Below are 25,395 nucleotides of genomic sequence, written 5' to 3'. Positions count from 1 at the left end.
TGTGAAGCCTTTGCCAGCTTCCCCAGTCAGAAGCCATATCTCCAATATCTGTGCCTACCAGCCACACAGCTAAGCACTACCTGAAGCAGCTGCCCCTCAGGTCAGAGGCCACACCTCTCTAGCCCCGCAGTTCACTCTCCTCTCTACTGACCCATAGGAAATACCTGCAGAGCAGGTCAGAGCCTGTGCCTTTCCCTAGCTGAACTGGAATTGCCTCAGCTTCCTGACTCGGATCAACACTAACTGGCCACAGGTATGAAATATATGTTAGTTCTTCCAAACCCAGCAGAGTCAGCATAACAACCACAACAACTGAATTCAGATTAAAATATCCATTCAACGCAGGTGATCCAGAACTCATATCACTCTGATTGAAGAGCAGGAAAGTCTATCTTAAACTGGCCTGGAAAGTTCTTTCATGCTGACAGTCTCTCAGTGTTGAAAGATACTATGGGGGTTGCTAAGGAAGAAAACACGTGAGTGGTTGTAGCCAGCATTGGACCCTGAACGCTGCAGTACTGACTTGTCAGGTAAGATGTTCTAGTGCAACAGTGGCACAAGAGTTATGAAGGTAACCAACTACTTTTTTTTCTTTTTTTCGGAGCTGGGGACCGAACCCAGGGCTTTGCGGTTGTTAGGCAAGCGCTCTACCACTGAGCTAAATCCCCAATCCCAACCAACTACTTTCTTATTGGAGTTGATGTCTGATTCACAGAAGGGGATTCATGCCTAGCACCGTAATCCTGGTCAAAAGCCCATGGCTTAACTACATACGTGTTAGTGAAGAATTTACTATTGTTATTTTGCTAACTGATGCCATTAAAGTGTCTGCTAAATATTTAAGCTTATAACCACAGATCTGGGCTATACTAAACCTTGACCAGAGAAGCTTCCCTCTGCACTTAGTAACAGTCAAGGGAGTGATGTATGACTCTCAAAGTACTGACAAGAGAGTTAGTGCTCAGTCCCAAAGGTCATCTATATCTCTTCCCTTTCACGTATACCCATGCAAGGCTTAAGGAATATCTCAGAAGAAGAAGAAGAAGCAGAATGGAGAATAATTTGTAAGGGTTCTGTCTTTTGGACATTACATCTCTACCACAATCAAGAACTCACAGCATCTGAGGTTACCTATAAACCAGAACAAGATCAAACCAGTCCAATTTCCACATAAACATGGTAGATGAGCTCCAGGAACAATGCTTACTGAGGACTATTTGTAGAGGATAGTTTCTGGAATGGAGAGAATGATTCTTTTTGAAGATGTAACCACTCACGGGATTCCAACACACTAGTGGATGGCCCTCACACCATACATACATGGGCAGCAAGACAAAAATATATCTATCTTGTCTACAAGAAGCATATTGTAATGCTAAATTCTGGCCTCCAAGACCTTCTTCCCTCAGGGAGGAGGAAATCCTCATGCACACCAAGGGGTGCTATGTAACCTTGCTCCTTAATTTAAAACTATTGGTTAAGTAAAGATGCCTATAGCCTATAGCTGTGCAGAAGAAAGGTAAGTAGGGCTTCACTTTCCAGGGCTTGGGTTATGAAGCAGAGAACATGAGGAGGAGAGAAGGGAGAGGAAGAGAGAGAAGATGACATGGGGTAAGGGATCATGAGAACTGGCTACGAGGACTGGCCAATTGGATTAAGAGCAACCCAGGCAGAACATGACAAGTCATATCTCAGGGTTATTGACAGGGAAGTGGATAAAATAGCATAGACGGTGGGCATCTGCCCAAGCCAAGTGCTTATTGTAAATGTAAAGGTTTTGTGTCTTTTATCTAGGAACTAAATGATCAAAGGTGGGGTTGAAACCCCCAATTAATTTTAAATACAATAACATATCTTAGCTTTAAAGGTAGCTCCCAACTTGGAGTAAAAAGATAGATAAAAGTACTCTAATTAAATGGAACCACAAAGCAGGCGAGAGCATCACTCTCCTTACATCTGACAAAATAGAGATCAAAGTACAATAAGGAGAAGAGATAAGGGAGGACACTTCCTTTACTAAGGGAACAGCTAACCTAGAAGACACTGCTATAACCAACAACAAACACAGAGAAAGAGTCATGGTCATACCTTTATTCACAGTAGCCCGCAAAGAAAATAAATCTAACCAAGAAAACGAAGAACCTCTACAATGAAAACTTTAAACCTTTAAAGATAGAGAAAGGCCCAAGAATATGGTGAGACATCTCATGCTCATGGGTTAGTAGATTATTATGAAGAACATTTTACTGAAATCTATTTGTAGATTCAGTGTAGTTCCAATCAAAATCCCTATATCATTACTTACAGAAATAGAAAAATCTATTCTAAAATTGATATTTGTATGTAACTACAAAAAATATCACATGCCAAAATGATCCTGCAGAAAAGGACAATGTTGGAATCTGCCATTCCATATATTAACATGTATGTGCTGAATCATTTTGTGAAGTCTGAGTATTGAACTCTTCTTGCACCCTTCAAATAAATTCGACTTCTTAAGATGTGTGATCCTCAATGTGTTCTAGAAATTATTTTTATTGATTTTCTTGCACTTATGCTAACAAGAGGTGTTGGCTTCTAGGTATTGTTTTCTGTAGTGCTTTGACTTTGGTATGCATATAATGCCAGTCCTGTAAATTGGATGTATATCCACATTTCACAATTTGGGAGAAGAGTTTGATAGATGGGTGAGAATTCCCTTTTTTTTGATATTATGGAGAATAAATCAATAAAGACATCTGGGCCTGGAATTTTTTTGTGGGGAGTTGTTTGATTACTATCCAATCTGGCAATCATTATTGCTCTCTTTAAACTTTATACTAATTGATTATTTCATCTATGTAGCTTGTACATTTCAGTTTCTTCCATGTTATCTGATTTGTTGGCATATACTAATTCATAATAGCCTCAGGGTTGTTGGTATTTCTATGACATTAGACTTAATATTTTCCCTGTAACCTTGAATTTTATTGATTGATATTTCTATTTTTATAGGTAAAACAGGATTGATTTAATTCATCCTTTCAAAAAAGTAATTTGGTTTTATTAATCTTTCCTACTTACTCTTTACTTTCCATTTTTTCTTCCAATTGTCTATTTCAGGTTTTGGCGGTTTGAATAAAAATGGCCTCCATAGGCTCACAGGGAGCAGCACTATTAGGAGGTGTGGCTTTGCTGGAGTAGGTGTGGCTTTGCTGGAGTAGGTGTGGCTTTGCTGGAGTAGGTGTAGCATTGTTGGAGGAACTATGTCACTGGGGATGGAGTTTGAAGTTTCAGACGCTCACGCTACTTCCAGTGGTCCAGTCTCTCTTCCTGTTGCTCGCAGATCCAGATGTAGTGCTGGGGACAGCCTGATGACAGGTACTGCCAGCCGTAGTCTGGGATGGGGACATCTCAGAAGCCCGAGGCAGCTCCTTATAAAAATAGGTGGCGCCTGGGACCCCAAGAAGCAGGAGCCACATCCTTCCAGGGGACCAGCCATCTGAAATAAGAGGCTTCCTGCAGTGGGCTGGCTTGGAAACATCTCAGTAGCCCGCAGCAGCTCTTTGTAAAAACTGGTTGCTCCCATTTCTCCTAACCTTAGCCCTGGACAACGGCTGTATAGAATTCATTTGTGCGTGACTGCCTTTCAGTTGGCCTTGGTGTGCATAATTATTCTATTATATCTGACTTTCCTTCTTCTTTCTCCTTCTGCTCTGGTGAATTCTGTGAAACTAGATGTTCTTTGATGTAATGATTCTTAAACAATTGGAAACTGAGGCATAGGGGCACAGCACAGCACAGCCCTAATGGCCCAGGTGCATGCAATGTGTTCTCCTCTTGGAAATAATGTAATAACTGCACAATGGTAGCTCCAGATTAATGCTTGGCTTGCAAAGAAGGTTTAAAGAGATTATTAGAAAATGAATTAGAGCCAACATTGGGATCTTAAGAAAGGAAAAAAGTAATTGAAATTAGGAAATAAGTTTTATATAACATTTGAGACTGGTTTCTGGATAAGGAAGTATAGAATACATAACATTATATACTAGTAAAACTAAGTCAAAATACTGGGACTCTTGTGAAAGTCATTGTGTGCAACGTAAAGGAACAGAAAGCTAGCTGAACCACCGAGTTAAGGGTTAACTTGATTCTTTCTGGCCACTGCCTGGCAGCTTTGCCCATGTCATTTATCATTAAAGCTTCAAAGGAAAATGCAAGTAGCTGACCTCAGAGCTTTGAGCTCTGAAGTATAATAAGTCAAAAGTTAAAGTTTAAATAATGATAAATTTGTAATTATTACTATTTTGGCCATAGGTTTGGGAATAGGGGAAACTTGAAACTTTGGGGAACACTTGTAATTTTGAGTTCTTTGTGGGATGTGGTTATTCTTTTGAATTTGGTTTGGCAGTGATTATACAGTGTCTTTTTTCTACCTGCCTTTGGATTATCAATTTATCAATAAAAGACTGGGACAAGAGAAAGGCTAGAGATTGGGGGAAATGTGAGAGCGAGTGAGAGAGCACATGAAGGCGTCAATGATGGAGTGAGTGTGTGAGTGAGTGTGAGAGTGAATGAAAAAGCGGTGACGTAGGGAGGAAGGGAGGGAGGGAGAGAGAGAGAGAGAGAGAGAGAGAGAGAGAGAGAGAGAGAGAGAAGAGATTCTCTATATATTTATTATGTGCCTTCCAGATAGCTTCCAGATGAGGACTCTGATCCTGTGTCGAGGCTAGACCCTGGCAATGTAGATCTCTCAACTATCTCTGCTGTGCCATATCTTCCTGCATGACACCATGATGATAATGGACCAAACCTCTGAAGTATAAGCCAGACTCAATTATAAGAATATGTAAGAGTTGTTGTGGTCATGGGTGTCTTCACAGCCATAGAAACCCAAATTAAGACACAGCTTAATTCTTTCTGCAGAGTTTGGATTGATTTGGTTCTTTCCTTCTCTCCTTGAATTAGGAGTGAGGCTGTGCATCTCGTGTCTCTCTTCTTTCTCGGTTTAGTTTATCACTGCTAACACTCTCATCCTCACTTCGTAAAAAAATCTTTATGTGTGTATTTATTACACTTCATTTCAAATTCTTTAAGTTTCTCTTTTATTTTTTAAAATACAACTACCTAGGTTGTATCGAATCCTTCTGCCCATTACTGACTACCTTCTAGTTTTCTCCCATTGCAGTTGGAAAAGATGTGTGTTTTCATGTCGGTTTTCAGTTCATGAAGACTTGGTTTATTATATTTGTACTTTAAATGTGGTTGATCTTGTGACTGTTTTCCATACCACTAGTAAACACTTTATTTTAAGTTTTTAGTTTTCTATTCTCAGATTTCTGTATGATCTGGCTTTAATGCTTTGAGTGTTTATTACCATTTCCCACAAAATGGCTTATGTGCCCAGTTCACTGACCTTATTTAAAATAGCTTATGCTAAATCTTCATATTGCATATTCACTGGCTGGTATTCCTCAGAAATAACGTCATGTTTTATCATTTTTCCTATAAATGAGAGTCTCTCTTGCTTCTTTGCATATTTCATATTTTTGTTAAAAATGAGCAGTTCTGAAAAAATCATTTTTCTTTACTTCTTTACTCATTTATTTAAATTGACAAGTAAAACTTGTGAATTTATGGTTCACGGAAAGTTATATACCTATGCACATCATCCACTGGCTAAAGCAAGCTCTTTTGTTCTGAGTCTGGTTTTGTTTAAATTATCTTATTTATTTTTATTCCAAATGTTGCCCTCTTCCCAATTCCCCCTCTAAGAGTTTTTCACTTCATCCCCACTCCTTCTTTGCCTGAAATAGTGTGCTTCCTCCCACTACCCTCCACTCCCAGCTTACTCTCCCCATCTTCCTTTTCTGGAGCATGAAGTCTACAGAATCAGGTGCATCCTCTTCCACTGAGGTCAACAAGGCAGTCCTCTGCTACATATGAGCCACAGGTGAGCCCGTTTATGCCCTTTGCTTGGTCACTTCGTCCCTGGGAGCTCCCAGTGGTCTGGGTTAGATGATACTGTTGTTCTTCCTGTGGGAACATCCCCTTCAGCTCCTTCAACCCCTAACTCTTTCATAGTGCTTCCTGACCTCAGTCCAGTGGTTAGCCATACTTATCTGCATCTGTCTCAGTCAGCTGCTGGTAGAGTTTCTCAGATGATAGCCATGCTATGCTCCTCTTTGCAAGCACAGCATGCCATGCCATCAATAGTAGTGTCATGGTTTGGTGCTCAACCATGGATAGATCCAAAGTTGAGCCTGTCCCTGGATGGCTTTTCCTGACCTTAGCTGAAATGGCAACAGTGGGGAGACGGAACCTGAAGAGACCACTTCCAGTAGATAGACAGGGCCCACAGTGGAAGGATGGGGTCACCAACTTACCTTCAAATTTTTTGACCCAGAATTATTCCTGAATAAAAGCAAGCTCTTAATAAGTTTTATCTCACATGCTTATTTTTTGTGATTAAAAAATACATAAAATTTATTCCCTTAATAATTTCCCAGTATACAAAATATTTTATTATCTGTGGGCATCAGTCCATGCAATAATAGTTCTCCAGAGCTTATTCCGGCAACTGAAATGCCATGCCCTTTGACCACTATCTTTCTGATGTGTTCATTCTACAGTCTGGTAAGAACTTTATTCTATGTATGTGGGCTTAATATGTTTAGATTCCACACATAAGAGAAATAGTACTGTGTATTTATTTCTGTGCCTCATCTATTCCACTTAAGGTACAGCCATTTTGGGGCAGATGCTAAGGTTTATTACTTTTAAATTCTGAATAATATTTCACTGTATGTTTATGTGTATGAGTATGTGTACATGTGTATATTTAACAGAAGTTATTAACCAAATATTATTCATACATAAATATATATATATCACTGTGTATGTGTCCTATTTCTTTATTTACTCATTCCATACTTAGAATGTTCCATGCATGCGCTAACATCAATAATACTGCAATGAATATGAAAGGGCCAGTATTTATTTGGTAGGCCAGCTTCATATGCTGAGAATATGTACTTGGAATTAGGATATCTAGAACATGCTTTTTTTAAAATTGTTTCTTAACATTTCCATACCATTTTCCACAGTGGCTACATAGTTTCCCATCTTGGCTAATAAAAAGACATTTACAGGTATGAGTATTGCTTTATCCCCATGCCCTTGTCAGCCCTTATTAATTTTAATAACAGTCCGCTTGGCCACAGCTATCTGTAAACAGATCCCCACCTGGAGAAAGCTGGTCTCCCAGGAGTGGTGACACACATGAGAGCACAGGTAAGACCATCACTTCTGCTCTGAGGGACGGGCCTGGAGCCCTCAGGACACAGGAATTGAAAAGCAGTCTGGGACAGGATCCTTCAGGTTTCTGTTTGCACCCTGAGCTGACCCTGTGCCACAGCTTTCTGTATCTAGATCCCTCTAGGAGAGAACTGATTTCCCAGTAGTGCTGACGCACAGGCTTACAGAAGAGTCAAGCCACTGTCAAAGACAGCAGGACCAATTAACATATAAGCAGATGGTGAGAGGCAAGGGCAAGAACCTAAGCAACAGATACTTAGGTCAATTGGCATCATCAGAACCCAGATCCACCACCACAGCAAGCCCTGGATACCCAAACACACCAGAAAAGCAAGATTTTGATTTAAAATCACAACTCACGATGATGTTAGAGGACTTTAAGAAGGATATAAATAACTCCCTTAAAGAAATACAAGACAATACAGGTAAACAGGTAAAAGCCTTTAAAGAGAAAACACAAAAAAATCCCTGAAAGAATTAGAGGAAAATACAACCAAACAGGTGAAGGCGTTGAACACAAAAATCCAGGATCTAAAAATGGAAAGAGAAACAATAAAGAAAGGGAGACAATTTTGGAGATAGAACACATAGGAAAGAGATCAGGAGTCATAGACACAAACATTACCAACAGAATAAAAAAGAGAGAAGAGAGAATCTCAGGGGCAGAAGATACCATAGAAAACATTGACACACCATCAAAGAAAATGCAAAATGCAAAAAGCTCCTAACCCCAAACATACAGGAAATCCAGAACACGATGAGAAGATCAAACCTAAAGATATAGGTATAGAAGAGAGTGAAGAGTCCCAATTTAAAGGGTCAGTAAATATCTTCAAGGAAATTATAGAAGAAAATTTCCCCAATCTAAAGAAAGAGATGCCCATAAATATACAAGAAGTCTACAGAACTCCAAATAGATTGGACCAGAAAAGAAATTCCATAATAGTCAAAGCACCAAATGCACAAAACAAAGAATATTAAAAGCAGTAAGGGGAAAAGGTCAAATAACATATAAAGGCAGACCTTTCAGAATCATACCAGACTTTTCAGCAGGTACTATGAAAGCTAGAAGATCCTGGGCAGATGTCATACAGACCCAAAGAGAACACAAATGCCAGCCCAGGCTACCATATCCAGCAAAATTCTCAATTAACATAGATGGAGAAACCAAGATATTCTGCGACCAAATTATATTTACAAAATATCTTAACGCTAATCCAGCCCCACAAATGATAGTAGATGGGAAACTCCAACACAAGGAGGGAAACTACACCCTAGAAAAAACAAGAAAGTAATGTTTTAACAAGCCCAAAAGATGAGAGTTACACAAACATAATTCCACTTCTAACAACAAAACTAACAGGAAACAATCACTGGTCACTAATATCTTTCAATATTAATGGACTCAATTCCCCAAATAAAAAGACAGACTAACAGACTGGATAGGTAAAGAGGACCCAGGATTTTTCTGCATATAGGAAACACACCTCGGTGACAACGACAGACACTATCTCCAAGTAAAAGGGTGAAAAACAATATTGCAAGCAAATGGTCCCAAGAAACAAGCTGGAGTATTATTCTAATATTATTCTAATATTGAATAAAATTGAGTTTTCACCAAAAGTTATCAAAAATGATAAGAAAGAACACTTCATATTCATCAAAGGAAATCCACGAAGATGATCTCTCAATTCTGAATATCTATGCTCCAAATGTAAGGGCACCTAGAGTCATAAAAGAAACATTACTAAAGCTCAAAGCACACATTGGCAGCTCCTCACACAATAGTGGGAGACTTCAGCACCCCACTCTCAGAAATGGACAGATCATGGAAACAGAAACTGAACAGGGACACAGAGAAACTAACAGAAGTTGTGAACCAAATGGATTTAACAGATATTGATAGACCATTTCACCCTAAAAGAAAAGAATATACCTTCTTCTCAGGACCTCATGGTAACTTCTCCAGAATTGATAGTACAATTGGTTACAAAACAGGCCTCAACAGAAACAAGAAGATTAAAATAATCCCATGCATCATCCTATAAGATCACCAGGGACTATGGCTGGTCTTCAATAACTACAAAAAGCAACAGAAAGTACACATACAAATGGAAGTTGAACAATGCTCTACTCAATGAGAACATGGTTAAGGAAGAAATAAAGAAAGAAATTGAAGACTTTTTAGAATTTAATGATAAGAAAGGCACAACATTGCCAAACTTATGGGACACAATGAAAGCAGTGCTAAGAGGAAAACTCATAGGTCTTAGTGCATCCAAAAAGAAACTGGAGAGAGCATACACAAGTGACTTGACAGCACACCTCAAAGCTCTAGAACAAAAAGAAGCAAATAAACCCAAGAGGAGTAGAAGGCAAGAAATAATCATAATCAGGAATGAAATCAACCAAGTAGAAAAAAAAAGAACTATACAAAGAATCAACAAAACCAGAAACTGGTTCTTTGAGAAAATCATCAAGATAGATACCCTTAGCCAGACTAACCAGAGGACACACACAGAGAGTATCAAAATTAACAAAATCAGAAATGAAAAGGGAGACGTAACAACAGAAACTGAGGATATCCAAAAAAGTCCTCAGATCTTACTACAAAAGCCTATATTCAACAAAACTGGAAAGTCTGAATGAAACGGACAATTTTCTAGAAAGATACCAGGTACCAAAGTTAAATCAGGGTCAGGTAAACCATCTAAACAGTCCCATAATTCCTAAAGAAATAGCAGCAGTGAAAAACTGCCCACCCAGAAAAAGCCCAGGAGCAGATGGGTTTAGTGCAGAATCCTATCAAACATTCAAAGAAGACCTCATACCAATACTGTCTAAACTATTCCACAAGATAGAAACAGAAGGAACACTTCTCAATTCATTCTATGAAGCCACAATTACGCTTATACCTAAACTACACAAAGACCCGACAAAGAAAGAAAAAATCAGACCAATTTCCCTTATGAATATCGATGCAAAATTACTCAATAAAATTCTCACTAACCGAATCCAAGCGCACATCAAAATGATTATCTGTTATAATCAAGAAGGCTTCATCCCAGGGATGCAAGGATGGTTCAATATACAGAAATCTGTCACTGTAAGCCACTATTTAAAGAAAAAACCCCACAAGATAATCTCATTAGATGCTGAGAAAGCATTTGACAAAATTCAATACCCCTTCATGTTAATAGTGTTGGAAAAATCAGGAACTCAAAGCACAGTCCAAAATGTAGCAAAGGCAATATAAAGCAAACCAACAGCCAACTTCAAACTAAATGGAGAGAAACTTGAAGCAATCCCACTAAAATCAGGACTAGACAAGGCTGCTCACTCCCTACTTATTCAATACAGTACTCAAAAAATCCTAGCCAGAGCAATCAGACGACAAAAAGAGGCCAAAGGGATACAATTTGGAAAGAAAGAAATAAAAATATCACTATTTGCAGATGATATGATAGTATACTTAAGTAACCCCCAAAATTCCACCAGAGAATTTCTGAACCTGGTCATTTCAGCAAAGCAGCTGGATATAAAATTGACTCAAACAAATCAGTAGTCTTCCTCTACTCAAAAGATAAATAGGCTGAGAAAGAAATTAGGGCAATGGTCCCCTTCACAATAGTCAGAAATAACATAAAATATCTCAGTGTGACTCTAACCAAGCAAGTGAAGGATCTGTATGACAAGAGCTTCAAATGTCTGAAGAAAGAAATTGAAGAAGATTTCAGAAGATGGAAAGATCTCCCATGCTCATGAATTGACAGGATTAATAATATAAAAATGGCCATCTTGCCAAAAGCAATCTACAGATTCAATGCAATTCCTATCAAATTCCAACTCAATTCTTCATAGAATTAGAAAGAGTAATTTGCAAATTCATTTGGAATAACAAAAAATCCAGGATAGATAAAACTATCCTCAAGAATAAAAGAACTTCTGGGGGAATCACCATCCCTGACCTCAAGCCGAATTACAGATCGGTAGTGATGAAAACCATATGGTATTAGTACAGAGACAGGCAGGTAGATCAATGCAATAGAGTTGAAGACCCAGAAATGGACCCACACACCTATTGTTATTTGATTTTTGATAAAGGAGCTAAAACCATCCAGGGAAAAAAGATAGCATTTTCAACAAGTGGTGCTAGTTCAACTGGAGGTTAGCATGTAGAAGAATGCAAATTGATCCATTCTTATCACCCTGTACAAAGCTAATGTCCAAGTGGATCAAGGACCTCCACATAAAAGCAGATACACTCAAACTAATAGATGAAAATGTGGTGAAGAGCTTCAAACACATGGGAAACATTTTCCTGAACAGAATACCAATGGCTTATGTGCTAAGATCCAAAATTGACAAATGGGGCTTAATAAATTTCAAAGCTTCTGTAAGGCGAAGGACACTGTAAATAGGACAAAATGGCATCCAACATATTGGGAAACGATCTTTACCAATCCTATATCCAATGAAAGTCTAATGTCCAATGTAAACAAAGAACTCATGAAATTAGACTCCAGAGAATTAAGTAACCCTATTAAAAATGGGGTACATGGCTAAACAAAGAATTCTCAACTGAGGAATATTGAATGTCTGAAAAGTACTTAAGAAATGTTCAACATCCTTAGTCAGGGGAATGCAAATCAAAACTACCCAGAGATTCGACCTCAGACCAGTCAGAATGGCTAAGATCAAAAACTCAGGTGACAACAGATGCTGGAGAGGAGGTGGAGAAAGAGAAACACTCCTCCATTGTTGGTGGGATTGCAAGCTTGAACAACCACTCTGGAAATCAGTCTGGAGGTTCCTCAGAAAATTGGACATGCTACTAACTGAGGATCCAGCTATATCATTCCTGGGCATATACCCAAAAGATGCTCCAACATATAATAAGGATACATGTTTCACTATATTTATAGCAGCCTTATTTATAATAGTCAGAAGTTGGAAAAGAAACAGATGTCCCTCAACAGAGGAATGGTTACAGAAAATATGGTACATCTACATAATGGAGTACTACTCAGCTATTTAAACCAATGACTTCATGAAATCCTTAGGCAAATGGATGGAACTAGAAAATATCATCCTGAGTCAGGTAACCCAATCACAAAAAACCACACATGGTATGCACTCATTGCTATGTGGATATTGGCCTAAAAGCTCAAATTACCTAGGATACTATCCACAGACCACATGAAGCTTAAGAAGAAGGTTGACCAAAGTGGGGATGCTTCACTCCTTTTTATAAGGTGGAACAAAAATATTCATAGGAGGAAATATGAAGGCAAAGTTTGGAGCAGAGACTGAAGGAAAGTCCATTTAGAGCCTCCCCCACCTGGGGATCCAGCCCATATACATCCAGCCACCAAATACAGACAGTATTTTTGATGCCAAGAAGTACGTGTTGACAGGAGCCTGATATAGCTCTCTCCTGAGAGGCTCTGCCAGAGCATGACAAATACAGAGGATGTTCATAGCCAACCATTGACTGCGAATGAGGTCCCCAATGGAGTAGTTAGAGAAAGGATTGAAGGAGCTGAAGGGGTTTGCAACCCCATAAGAACAATAATACCAACCAATCAGAGCTCCCAGGGACTTAACCATCATTCAAAGAGTATACATGAAGAGACCCATGGCTCCAGTTGCATATGTAGCAGAGGATGGCCTTGTTGGGCATCAGTGAGTAGAGAAGCCCTTGGTCATGCCAAGTCTCGATGCCCCAGTGTAGGGGAATGTCAGTTCGGAGAGGCAGGAAAGGGGGATAACATTTGAAATGTAAATAAAAATATCCAATAAAAATCATCTTAACCTAAAATGTATGGGGTTATATTTTATTACCATTGCCATTTGCATTTCCCGATGATTAGAGAGGCTGTGTTTCTTCAATATCTATTGGCTACTTATATGCCTCATTCTGAGAAATGGCTAATAAGTCATTTGGAATTTATTGATTTTTTAAAATTTTGTTAATTATATTTTCATTGCTATAATAAAAATCCAATACCAAGTAACTTTATAAATGAGAGAGTTTATCTTACAGATATGGTCAAGCAGCTTGTTGAGATGAGCTCTTACATTGATAAGGGTCCATGGCTGGTGGAGCAAGAGTGCATAAGAACCAAAGTTAGAACAGGAAACACATATGTAACGGAAGCTGCCTTGTTCCTTTTACAGAGTCTACCTCTGAACACATTCCCAGCAACTTGGGGATCTCCCACTAGGTCCCACTGCTTAAAGGGTCTGGCACTCCCTGATGGGGATTGGTTCTAATGCTTTGTCTTAATTTCGGCTCCCCAAATCACATGAAAATCTGCCTTTCCTAATGCTGAGGTCCCTGTCCCCGATTGGTTTTTGATTAATCAATAAAAAGCCAATGGGCAGTGGCTGGGCAGGGTTAAAGAGGCGGGACTTTTAGGATTCCTGGGCAAGAAACAGGAGAGGAGAGAAAGGAGAGAATTGCCATGACAATATGACAGAGAAGCAGAAAGATCAGACTTAAAGGTCCACCAACATGTCAGAATCAGGGAAAGTGGCCCCAGGGGGTAGCAGAGATAAAATATAGATTTAGCAAGTATTTATTCAAGAATACCGGAGGGGAGGGGAGAGTATGCAAGCCGTGGGGAGGTTTGAAAGTACGCAACCAATTGAGCTAGTTAGGCAGATTAAAATATAAAGTCTCTGCGTGCGTGCGTGCATGTGTGCGTGTGTGTGTGTGTGTATGTTCTTTCGAGAGTCCAGAGAGCCCTGGCAGGTGACTAGATTTAGCCAAACAAACCCTGAAAGGACACAATCCAACTAGACTAAATTGTATCACTTATTGGCTTGCTGTGTTTCCCTATACATTCTGACAATATTTCTTTTTAAAGATTATTTTTAAGATTTAGAAAAATTTGTGCGTCTGTGTGTTTTGCCTGTATGAATGAATGGGCACCACATTGTGGCACCGTTGTGGGCATCAAGGAAAATAGAAAGGGGTGGTGGATCCCCAGAAATTTGAGTTACAGATAGCTGTGAGCCACTCTGTGAGTGCTAAGTCTGCAGTCCTCTGAAAGAACAGGCTATGTATGCTTTTAGCCACTGAGCCATTCCTCCAGTCCTGGTCAGCATGCCTTTAAAAAAAACAACAGTCAGATTTGGTTTACAAATATCCTCTCATCCTATTGGTTCTGCTTCGTTTTTATTATTCTTATTATTTATTTATTTATTTATTTATTTATTTATTTATTTAGTATGCAAAAATATTTTCTAGGTTGATATAGTCTCAAATGCCTGTTTTTGTTCTTTGTTACTTATGCTTTTAAGGTCACACTGAAATTTTTCTCACCTTGGTATATCCTAGGGACATTCCTTTTATGCTTTGTTTTGATAGCGATACAATTTTAAATCTTCTGTTCAGATTTTAATACATTTGAGTATACTTGTGTACCTCCTGTGAGATAAAGATCTGAGTTCATTCCTCTTCTCATACATCCACTTTTCCCAGTGTTTTCTCTGCAGAGCATAACCTTTCCCGGTTGTGTATTCCTGACATCACCACTGATAATCGGTAGGATATAAATGTATCCTTTTTTTTTTTGTGGTTTCTACTTGGTTTCATTGGTCTATATATCTGCTTATGTGAGAGTGCAATGTATTTTGGCTCTTAAAACTTCATCAGAAACCTGTAAAATACTAAAATATAATTATATCATGTACCTCTTTTTGTACTGTCTTACCCATCCTGTTTCACTCTCCATTCTTCCAAATTCATGGCTTCCTCTTTTTTAAACATCATTGTCATGTATACACATAAGTGAATAAGTATATGCATACAACCTGATTAATCAGTTCAGCATTACCTGAATGCGTGTGTTATTAATCAGTTCAATATTACCTGAATGTGTGTGTTTCCAGGGATGACCACTTGGTATTGGGTAATCAATCGTGGTGTGGTGGGGTTGGTTCCCTGGGGAAGACTGATTCTCCCTCTCACTGACATTGTTAACTGCTTGTAGTGTTTATTTAGGGTGTGAGTCCCAGGGATTTCCTCCATCTATGTGGGGATGTCAACTGTTGTTTGACTTTTTCAGGTCTTCCTTAGGCATTCATGTAGTTGAGATTTCATATGTTACTTCCTGTTATAGCTAGAATACACAATTTGACAGTCCGCTTCCTGGTCCTCTGGCCCTAACAATCTTTCTGCCACTTCTTCCAAAACGTGAATGCTCTCCGAGCCTTAAGTGTAGAGGTTGTGTTACATCAGTCTGGGCTGGGAACCTACAATGCCTTCTCTGCATTTAATTAGTTATGCCTCTCTATAATAGTCTATTTATGCCAGAAGAAGTTACTTTGGTGAGGCATGCACTCTATACTTATCTGCAGGTATAGGATAAGTATTTGGAATACAGTTGGGAAAGGACCCTGACTTAAGGAAGCTGCAGTAGTTGGTTCCCTTCTCAGGTCTTTGACCTCACTAGCCATAGGCTAGGTTCACAGTACCATGTATAATTTCCCTCCGGGTGAGCAGACTTTAATCCAATTAGACAGCCGTTGGTAACTCTTAGAATGAAAATGCCGCTACTTCTCCATGTAATGGTGGAAATGTGGCCAGGACAGTCATGTTGGTTAATATGCTTATCAGCTGAGGAGAACTACAGAATGTTCCCCCCCCATCTTTGGATCTTGCAGAGCACCTTCTGATTCTAGGAGAGCCACATTTTGGGGGTGAAACTTCTGGATCAATTAATTCTGTCTTGATCACTCTAAGTTCATTATGTGAAGTGCATCATTATTTCAGTGAATGACCCTACTTTCAAGTTCTAGGAGACATTTACAAGCAATGATGATAACCTATATTGTTTTGAGGGTTTCTTGCACTCCTTTGATCTACAACTCAAGAGAGAGGGAGAGAGAGTACTTTATGCTTCATGCATTATACTGGAATTTTCTTACATACTTTATGACTCTTGAGGGGAACACTGTAACCAGAAATGTTGACATAAACAAATAAATGAATAAATAAATATGTGAATATATAAGTGATATGCATGTGTACACATATGTACACACATATATGTTTATATTAGTTGATTCTCAGTTCTGTTCCTGTATGTGTGTATGTATGTGTGCCTGTATTTTACACATATATCCATGTATATGTATATATGTGTATATGTATATATATATGGATATGTGTATACATATGTATGCATATGTGTATATATAATATACATGTTTAGGTAAATATAATAATGACTCCTATGCCTTTTAAAATCATCCTTAGTGTTATTACTCCTCCCACATCCCTCCCCTTCTTTATTACCCTCTCCTCTCCCTCTGTGTTTAAAGTCCCCACTTTCCCATTTCTCACTTTATAATACCTATAATCTATTCACTATAGATTTAGATCTAAGAACTACAAATTGGAAAGAAAATATGACTTTTGCCTTTGTGACTCTGGATTACCTCACTCAGCAAAATACATCTAGTGTTACAGATTTGGATGGAAAATCCTTGATTTCATTTTTCTGTCTAGCTGAGTAATTTCATTATGCATATGTACCATATTTTCCTAAATCATTAATTGAGTAAAGGACATTATGTTGTTTCCATTTCTTCTGTTGTTGAATAGAGCAGCAATAAACATTGCTGAGCAAATATTAGAGATATTCCAAACTGTGCTATAGCTGTGATGTGATAGATTTACTTTTGGCTTTTTGAAAATTCTCTACAGTGCTTTCCAAAGTGGCTGTATCATTTCACAATACCACCAGCAGTGAACATAGGTCCTCTGTCCCCAGAAACTCATGAGCATTTCTCTTTAGTTGTTTTCTTAATATTGGCCATTCTGACTGGGGTGTGATGCAATCTCAAGGCTGCTTTAATTTGCATTTCCTTCATTGCTAGGGATGATGAGTACTTTATGAGATTTTTTTTATCCATTTTAATTTCTTATTTTGAGAACTCTCTATTCAGATCCAGAGCCCATTGTTTAAACACAGACGACTACCCAAAGCATCCAGCTTTATGTGTAAACTACTTTAATAAATTCCATATCTCGCTTTCTCTCTCTCCCTCTCTCTTGTATATATGCAGATATGCATACACACATATTCATCACATTTATTCATTGTATCAGTTGTGTTCCTCTAGAGAATCCACAGTAAGGCATATATACACTTTAGCCCCCCACCCCCACTTAGGTTAAGAATTTTGTGGAGAATTTGACTAGGATTATTTTGAGTCTGTAAATTTTTCTTGGTAGAATTGTCATTTTCACAGTATTAAATTCCACCAAACCATGAGCATAGGCCCCTCTACACCATTGTCTAATATCTTTCTCCAGCTCTTTCTTCACTTACTTCATGTTTTCATTATAGAGGCTTTTTCCTCCTCTGTTAAATATATTACTAGATTTTTTGAAGCCACTATGAATGTGTTGTGTATTCTCTTTCTCAGCAAGTTTGTGTTACTATAGAGAGAGGCTACTGAACTTTGTTAGTTGAATCTGTATTGTATTGGTTTTCTGAACACATTGGTACTTTCTAGAAGTATTCTGATGAAACTTTGCTATCTTTGTGTTTAATATAGCATTTGGAGACAGGGATAATTTGAATAGCTCCTTTCCTACCTGTATTCCTTAATTTCTTTCTCTTTTCTTATTGCTCCAGCTATTGCTTTAGGGACTATATTGAAAAAGAGTGGCAATAGTTGACAAGTAAACAGCTCACTAGTGATTTTAATCAGGTTGATTTGAGGTTTTATTCATTGAAGATATTGCCTGTGGGCTTGCCATGTGTGGCCCTTATTATGTTGAGGTACGCTTCCTCCAATCCTACTCTACCTAAAACTTTTACCATGAAGGTATGCTGAATATTTCATCAAAATCTTTTTCTGCACCTATTGAGATTATGTAGATTTTTGTCTTTAAGTCCATTAATATTATTTATTATACTTACTGACTTATGTACCCAAATCTCTATGATAAATCTAACTTCATCATGGTGGATGGTTTTATCTATATGTCTGTATTCAGTCGGCAAGTTTAAAATATCAGACCCACAAATAAAAGCAGAAATCCCATGGCCAAAACACCCACAATAAAAAAGACCAAGATTGTATATTTTCTCCTAAGTCCTTCATTCCCATAGAAATTATCTGCAACAAGAATTACCTAAGTGAATTGCAGCATTTAGAAATCCAATGAAAAACCATAAACTTTAAACTTCATCAAGGAACTCAAGGAGTAGGAAGAAAACACAAATAGTTCAATGAACTTAAATAGTAGTAATGATTGCCAAGAAAACACAACTATCAAGATAAATTGATTGATGAGGACATTTGAAAACTAAATTTAATAAAGAGATATGAATATCACAGATAACTCAAATGGATATGAAGATAGAATTAAACTCAATAACCTAATTAGAAATTCTTCTCAGTTTCTTTCTTTCTATTCCTCATTTCTTGAACACTTCAGGCTGATGAGAAGATTACGTACAGTCAAGAGACTCTGGAAAGAAAATAAATGAAGCCAAGAGACCTTAGAAAGAAAAAAAATGATGCTACAATTTCGTAAACATTAAGTACAACTAAGGCACAAGCAACAAAACAAAGCAAAATGACTGAAATCAATACTTTTCAATAATATTGATGACTTCAACTCTCCAATCATAAAACATAGTCTAGTTGAATGGGTTGAAAAACAACATCTTTCTTTATATTGTCTACAAGAAAGGCATCTTGAAAGATAGGTATTACCTTAAGATGAGCACATAGAAAAGAATTATTCCAAGGGCATGGGAATAGGATGCAGGCAGGGGCCACTATTCCAATGCCTTACAGAGTAGACATCAAACTAAAAGTAACCAGAAGAAACAAAGAAGGTCACTTCATGTAATCAAGGGGAAAATTATCTATTACAATTCATTCCTAGGCCTACATGTACCAAAGTCTGGTACACTAATGTCATAAAAAGTGCAGAAGTGAAATTAAAGACACAGATTAATGTTAACCCACTAACAGTAGGCTATATTACCATGTATTTTTTAAAATGTTAATGTGACAGATAAAGCTTTTTATCTTCTTGTTCGATATTATCTATTTGGTGTCTTTGTGGTTCTACATGTATTATAGTTGTGTTTTTGATTTGTATGAGAAATGTGGTTGTTGTTGTAAAAATACAACAAATAAAATTGCTGTCTTTTATCCCCTCTAGATCCAGCACCGCAGTGCCCCAAGATATCTGCTGGACATCTTAATTCTCAGTCAGCAAAGCGTCTCACCCTCTCTGCTCCATCCCTTATCACACTGCCGAAGGCCTCCCTCTGAGCCTGGCAGCCATCTCCCTACCTATCTAGTTCAAGGCAGGTTTTCATGCCAGAAGCACACATCCCAATTCTGTGGTGGTCCAGATTCTCTAGCCGCGGCACACTTTCCTACACTTAAATCGCTACATGAAAGAACGCACAATATAATAACCTTTGACCCAATTGATAAGATATAATTGCTCACCTAAACATACAAAGCCCAATACACATCCATCCCTTAAAAACATTCATAACAACCTGTAAAGGTACAGTGTGGAATCTTAACATCACCGGCCATATTGTCCTGCCACGCCCTCTCTCCCTGTCCCTCCTGTCTCTCCCTCCTTTCCGTTCCAGTCTCCTCCTCTTCCTTCAAACTTTTCTCCTGCCCACCCTTCCTTCTCATCCAATGACAGGCCTCCTTCTATCTTGTACCTGCCTCACCTGTGACATCATCCCACATATTGTAGGAATTTTGCTTTGCTTATATTGTTTCTGTAGATCATTTAAAGCAGTTTTTTTTAAATCATTTCTAATCCATGGGTGTTAACTATCTTATTTATTTATGTCTTATTTAATTTCTTTTTGCTTTATCTTATTTGATTGTAGACTTACACTTTCTAGTTTGTAGACCTGACAGATAAGTCTTCAGAGTTTTATTACATTTTTTGTAGTTATTATAGATTGGTTTTCATAATTTATTCTTTGAATAGTTTTGTATGTACATGCTCCATATTTTTGTGTTTTGATTTTGTATTCTGCAAATTTGGGGCTTTATTAATTGTAACTTTCTGGCAGTTCCTTAGAATTGCATCTCTGAGTTAGAAGCTTTTATTTCTTTCTGTTGCCAGTCTTTCCAGTGGGATGGAAGTGGCAAGGCTGGCCTTGTCTGTTGTTGATATTGGAGTGAGAGCATCATTGTCGTCAGCGTTGGGTGTGCAGCGAGCTCTGGCCCTGCCTCACACATGTCTTATGTTTAGTTGCTCTCTGCCTATTCCTAATTTCTCGAACATTTTTTTTAATCATGAAAAGATGCTGAACTTAATCAGCTGTCTCAGTCAAGGGCAATAGCTTTGAGCTGTCTCCATTTCTTCCTCACAAATGCACAGTCGGGGCCATGCACTTACCTTCTAGGGTCGGAGGAATATGTCAGAGAGTCTCAAAGCTCCTCTAAGTGTGTCACCTCTCAGCTTCTGTTTTAAAATTTGTTTCATTTATTGATTTCCTCAGCAGTTATCTCACAACTAAGGCTTCTGTGAAGTTAATCAATTTTCTGTAATTATTCGTGTCAAATACCCAGAGGGAAGAGGTTCTACAATAGAAAAGCGATGAGCCAAGTGAAATATAGACAGCTTGTAGGCCTAGTCTTCCAAAGGATTACTAGACACTTGGAATAGGAGCAGCTCTGTGGGGGAAAAGCCTTGAAAGGCTCTACTCAGATCTGCTCTCTCCATGAGTAGCAGAAGTTTTGTTTTACTGTGAAGGAAAGCTGTTAATTTTCAAGGCTACCACAGGCATGGGCATTGCTGGGTGGGAATGACGAAGGCTAGAATACCGCAGAGCTCACGTTTCCTCCACCCAGCTGGTCTCATTCATCAGTGCTCCTTGGCTGTTGCAAGCCTTTGGTTAATTCCCAGAACCCTAGAAAACCTAATTCCAGCATCAATAACATTTGCTTGCTGCCATCAGAGGGCAGAGAACCGTTGGCGTTTTCTTGCCAATCTCAGATACGATTATTTTAGTATTTATTAAGAATATAATTGGAAGAAATGTTGTTGCTATGAGTATTTGCTAGTCACACTGTGAAGTTGTTAGCTATGAAAAAAATTATGGTTCATAACCGAGCTTTTGGAAAGTGTGATGGTGTACGCAGTGGTCAACCTCCAATAGGTCCCACTCATCGTATCTCTTGCTTTTAGTCTCTCTGGAGGTTTCCTTCTTCCTCATACTGGACCAGTATTGACCTATGTCCCCGAAAGAAAACTGCGAAGGCCATGGTGTGTGACTATTGAGACTATATTATGAAATACATTGGTATTTTTACCTTGGTTACCATGACAAATTGCTCTTGGGGAAATGTGGTTGTATTTGTGAGGCTACGATTCAGCACCTACAGAGAGGCCTGTTGGTGAGAAAGTGAGTGACCACACACTGGCCATTGATGTGAATCATCTGGTCCCTGATCTGCCCTCCAGAGGCCACTGTCATGAATCATGTGATGGACCCTAATGGTGAGCCTGTATCTATCCCAACCGAACTATTCCAGAATTTTTGACTAACAAATACTGTGAAAGGATAAATACATATTGTTTTAGGCAACTGAGTCCTATTATAACTTGCACTTCAGCAATCCATTACCGAAATAATGGAATAATTAAAATCAACTCTGTACACAAAAGCATTCTCAACAAGTAGATGTAGAACATTTGTCATGTAAGTGTTGCATATTAATGACTGCACCCCTGGCATGCTCCAGGGATGTGTTACAAATTCAGTCTAAGAAAATACCATCCCTAAGCATTGGCTCCTTTTAAAGTCACATCCAGAGCACAATGAACATTAACATCACAACTATTCTCATTTGTTTCCCAACAATGAAACATGTTACTGAGACCTGAAGGCAATATAACTGATGAAACCATATTCTCACTTCTGAATATGAATACAGATATTCCGAATGCCTAGCCAGGGGGACTCTGAGAGGGCAGCATTTTTCAGATGTGATGTTGTCCATCTGTAAAGCCGGCATCATTGAGACTAGAAAACTGCACAAGAACAGAAATGCATTAATGAGGAGTAACTGTGAAAACTGTTAATTGGGAGCTTCTTGCTAATATTTTTTTACAAGAAGACACCGAGGGGGTAAAACAGCAAGCATTGACCAACATTGTGGGCATTATTTAAGCTATAAGATGTCGAAAGTGTCTCTACATACCACCGTTTCCACTCAGTGCCGCACCTGTTGTTTGCTTGTTGCTTTGCAAATGCACTATTTGTAGCAAAAAGAAAGTCCCATTTTTAGAAATTATAGAAAATGTGCTTGTCCTTTTAGCTAGGGAGAAAGGCGTGTCTGGTCGTGCAGGAGCAAAGGTTCAGGTTTTTTTTCCCCTGTAATTTCCAGAACTCCTGTGGGCTTCAGTGTGGCTCACAGCACTGAGAGATGATTTCCATACCTGTAAGTAGCGGACGATTCTGCAGACCAGGTCAGGGGCCATGAAGTCTCCCGTGAATCGCCAAATAATGTCTGTCAGGATGTTGATCAGGCCTGTGAAGGAGTCTAACAAAGACACGGGGTTTAGTACCAATCTCTCCAGAATCCATGGACACGCCGCGGTGAAAACAAATCCCTGGGTTGGGTTGGTTTTCTCTTAGCCTAGCAGATGGCTGTGGAGGAAAAGTGAGGCATGGAAGGAGTTGCTTGCCTTTACTTATCAGAGCTTCTTGTTACCCAGAAAGCATTTCGGCTGCGACTGAGGAGGAAGCAATGGTCGCAGAAGAGGGGTTGCTATAGTAAAGCAAATACTGTGAGAAGACTTAAAGAAGACAAAACTGAAGACAGCAAGTGCTTGGGGAATTCACCTCCGTCCTACACTGTGGTGGCCCATCGTCTTATTGCCTGTCTAACATGGCCGAAGCCAGACTACTGAACGTTTTGAATCTTGGTTTTTCTCAAGGAATACTTGCTTTTTAATTAAATTTTGTGGGTGGTTTTATTTTTTTTGAGAATTTCATACATAAATACGGTACTTATGTTTTTTCCCTCCCCCCTTTCCAACTCCCTTCACGTTCTCTACCTGCCAAATTCATGGCCTTTTAAAAATGTTTATTGTTTTACACAATAGGTCTTATTCCTGGAGAAAACTTTTTCTCCCAGAATCCATTTATCGCTTTAGTGTTGTAGAACTAATATGGCTTCCCAGTGAGAAATCACTTCACACACTTAGAGATTAGTTAAGAAAAAGCTATTTAATAATAGTGTACATCCATATCTGGCTAATGTTCAGAGGAGGTGGCACTGAACAGAAAGCTCTACCAGGTTATCTGGGCCTTAGCCTCATGCACTCCACACACTGTTATTCTAAGTGTCTTTCTTGTCAGGACCCTCTATTTATACAGTTTAGACAGTGCATGTCTGCCACTTGGGCAGATGGGAGATTGACACAGCAAAGATGCTCCCATAATTATTTAAGTGTACTCAAATTCTCCTTTTACACTGCTACCTAGGTTCATCTTGCTCACCTGACAGATTATGCCTTGTCTGATAAGAACACACGGGATCCAGTGGTAGACAAGGGCCTGGTGGTGGTTGTGACCCTGAGCAGATATTAGAGGCCTATTCTTTGATTTAGGGATGAGCCTAGTAGGTAGTAATAAGTCAGGGTTGTCTCCTTTTGTTACAAGAGTGGAGCCTAAGGAGAAGTCAGCCTTGGCAAATAAACACTAGCAGAAATTTTCTCATAACTCTACACTTCAGTTGTATAAAATATTCTTACAATTTAACATGCCTGGCTACTACATTATTATCTCTCAGGACAATTGGAGGTAACACTCTTTTTGCTAAATTCTTTGTGTAATTTAATATTTCCTATGCACGTTCATTAATAAATTCTTTACCACATCAATTTTACTACTTTGAGTTTTCCTGCATCGGTAGCTCTTCATCTAAAGGTAATAAAACCTTTTTTTATAGTATAGTTTTTATAGTATTGTGATTTAAACCCAACACCACAAATGCTAGGCATGCGCTTTAATACTGAGCAACACCCAGGCCCTGTTCATTTTTATTAAAATGTATGTCCTATATGAGTCTCATCATCTTATTTTCAGACTCCTATATACCATACTTTAATAATATTCCTATGTTATCTCCTGTCACATCTCTTTATGAAATGTATTTGCATTTTAAATAACTCATTTAACAAATCATTATATTTTCATGCCCCTTCTTCTCAAATATATACATACTATATGAAAGAAAAAGTATTTGTCTTTTGGGGTCTGGTTTAGTTTACTTAATGGGGCTATTTCTGGACCCATATGTATTTTTACAGATGATTTTAATGGGTAAATTTATACTGGCATATATAATATGTATATGCACCACATTGTAAAAATCCATTTCTCCATTGATAGACACCTAGGCTGTTGCCATACTGACTTTGATCTATATACTTGGGGCTGGCAAACCTGTGTTATATAATGTGTGTGTGTGTGTGTGTGTGTGTGTGTGTGTGTGTGTGTGTCCACGTGTGTTCTAGTTTCATTTCAATTGTGATAAAACATCCTGACCAATGTAGGAAGGAAGGGTTGATTTGGCTCCAGTTCCAAGTTACATGCCATCGTTGCATGAATATCAAGGCAGAAGTTCATGTGGCTCATCTAGTTATGTCCATGGTAAAGAGAGAAGAGAGAATGAGCACATGGCTGCTTTCTTCCAGGCCTCTGCTCAGCTGGCGTTCTCCATTTTTACAGAACCTAGCCCTCGAAAATGATGCACCCACATTCAGGGCAGGTCTTTCCACCTCAATTAACAATCAAAACAAACAACAACAGCACAAGGAGAGTGAGAGGGAGGCCTTTCATGAATAGTCACCAACATGCCCTAACAAGATACAGTAAAACTATGGGGTTGGGGATTTGGCTCAGTGGTAGAGCGCTTGCCTAGCAAGCACAAGGCCCTGGGTTCAGTCCCCAGCTCCGAAAAAAAAAAGAAAAGAAAAAAAAGATACAGTAAAACTAGACAAGGTTAGATGAGCTGAGTCAACCTAAGAGAAGGAAAGTTATCCCAAGCACAGGCAAAAGAGTC

The 25,395-nt window shown here is 38.6% G+C and overlaps 1 protein-coding gene across 1 annotated transcript in view; it reads right to left on the bottom strand.

The window, feature by feature from the left end:
- The window catches only part of Npsr1 (neuropeptide S receptor 1), a 224,596-nt gene that overhangs the window by 41,437 nt on the left and 157,764 nt on the right, over window positions 1–25,395 (bottom strand). Inside the window, exon 4 of the mRNA NM_001106808.1 lies at window positions 22,763–22,866. Within this exon, the coding sequence (NP_001100278.1) occupies window positions 22,763–22,866 (104 nt within the window). The remainder of the gene's footprint in view (window positions 1–22,762; window positions 22,867–25,395) is intronic.

This window comes from Rattus norvegicus, chromosome 8, assembly GCF_036323735.1.
Source record: "Rattus norvegicus strain BN/NHsdMcwi chromosome 8, GRCr8, whole genome shotgun sequence".
Lineage (NCBI taxonomy): Eukaryota > Metazoa > Chordata > Mammalia > Rodentia > Muridae > Rattus > Rattus norvegicus.
The sequence above is the reverse complement of the archived record's forward strand: the minus strand, read 5'-3'. Positions and strand labels throughout refer to the sequence as shown.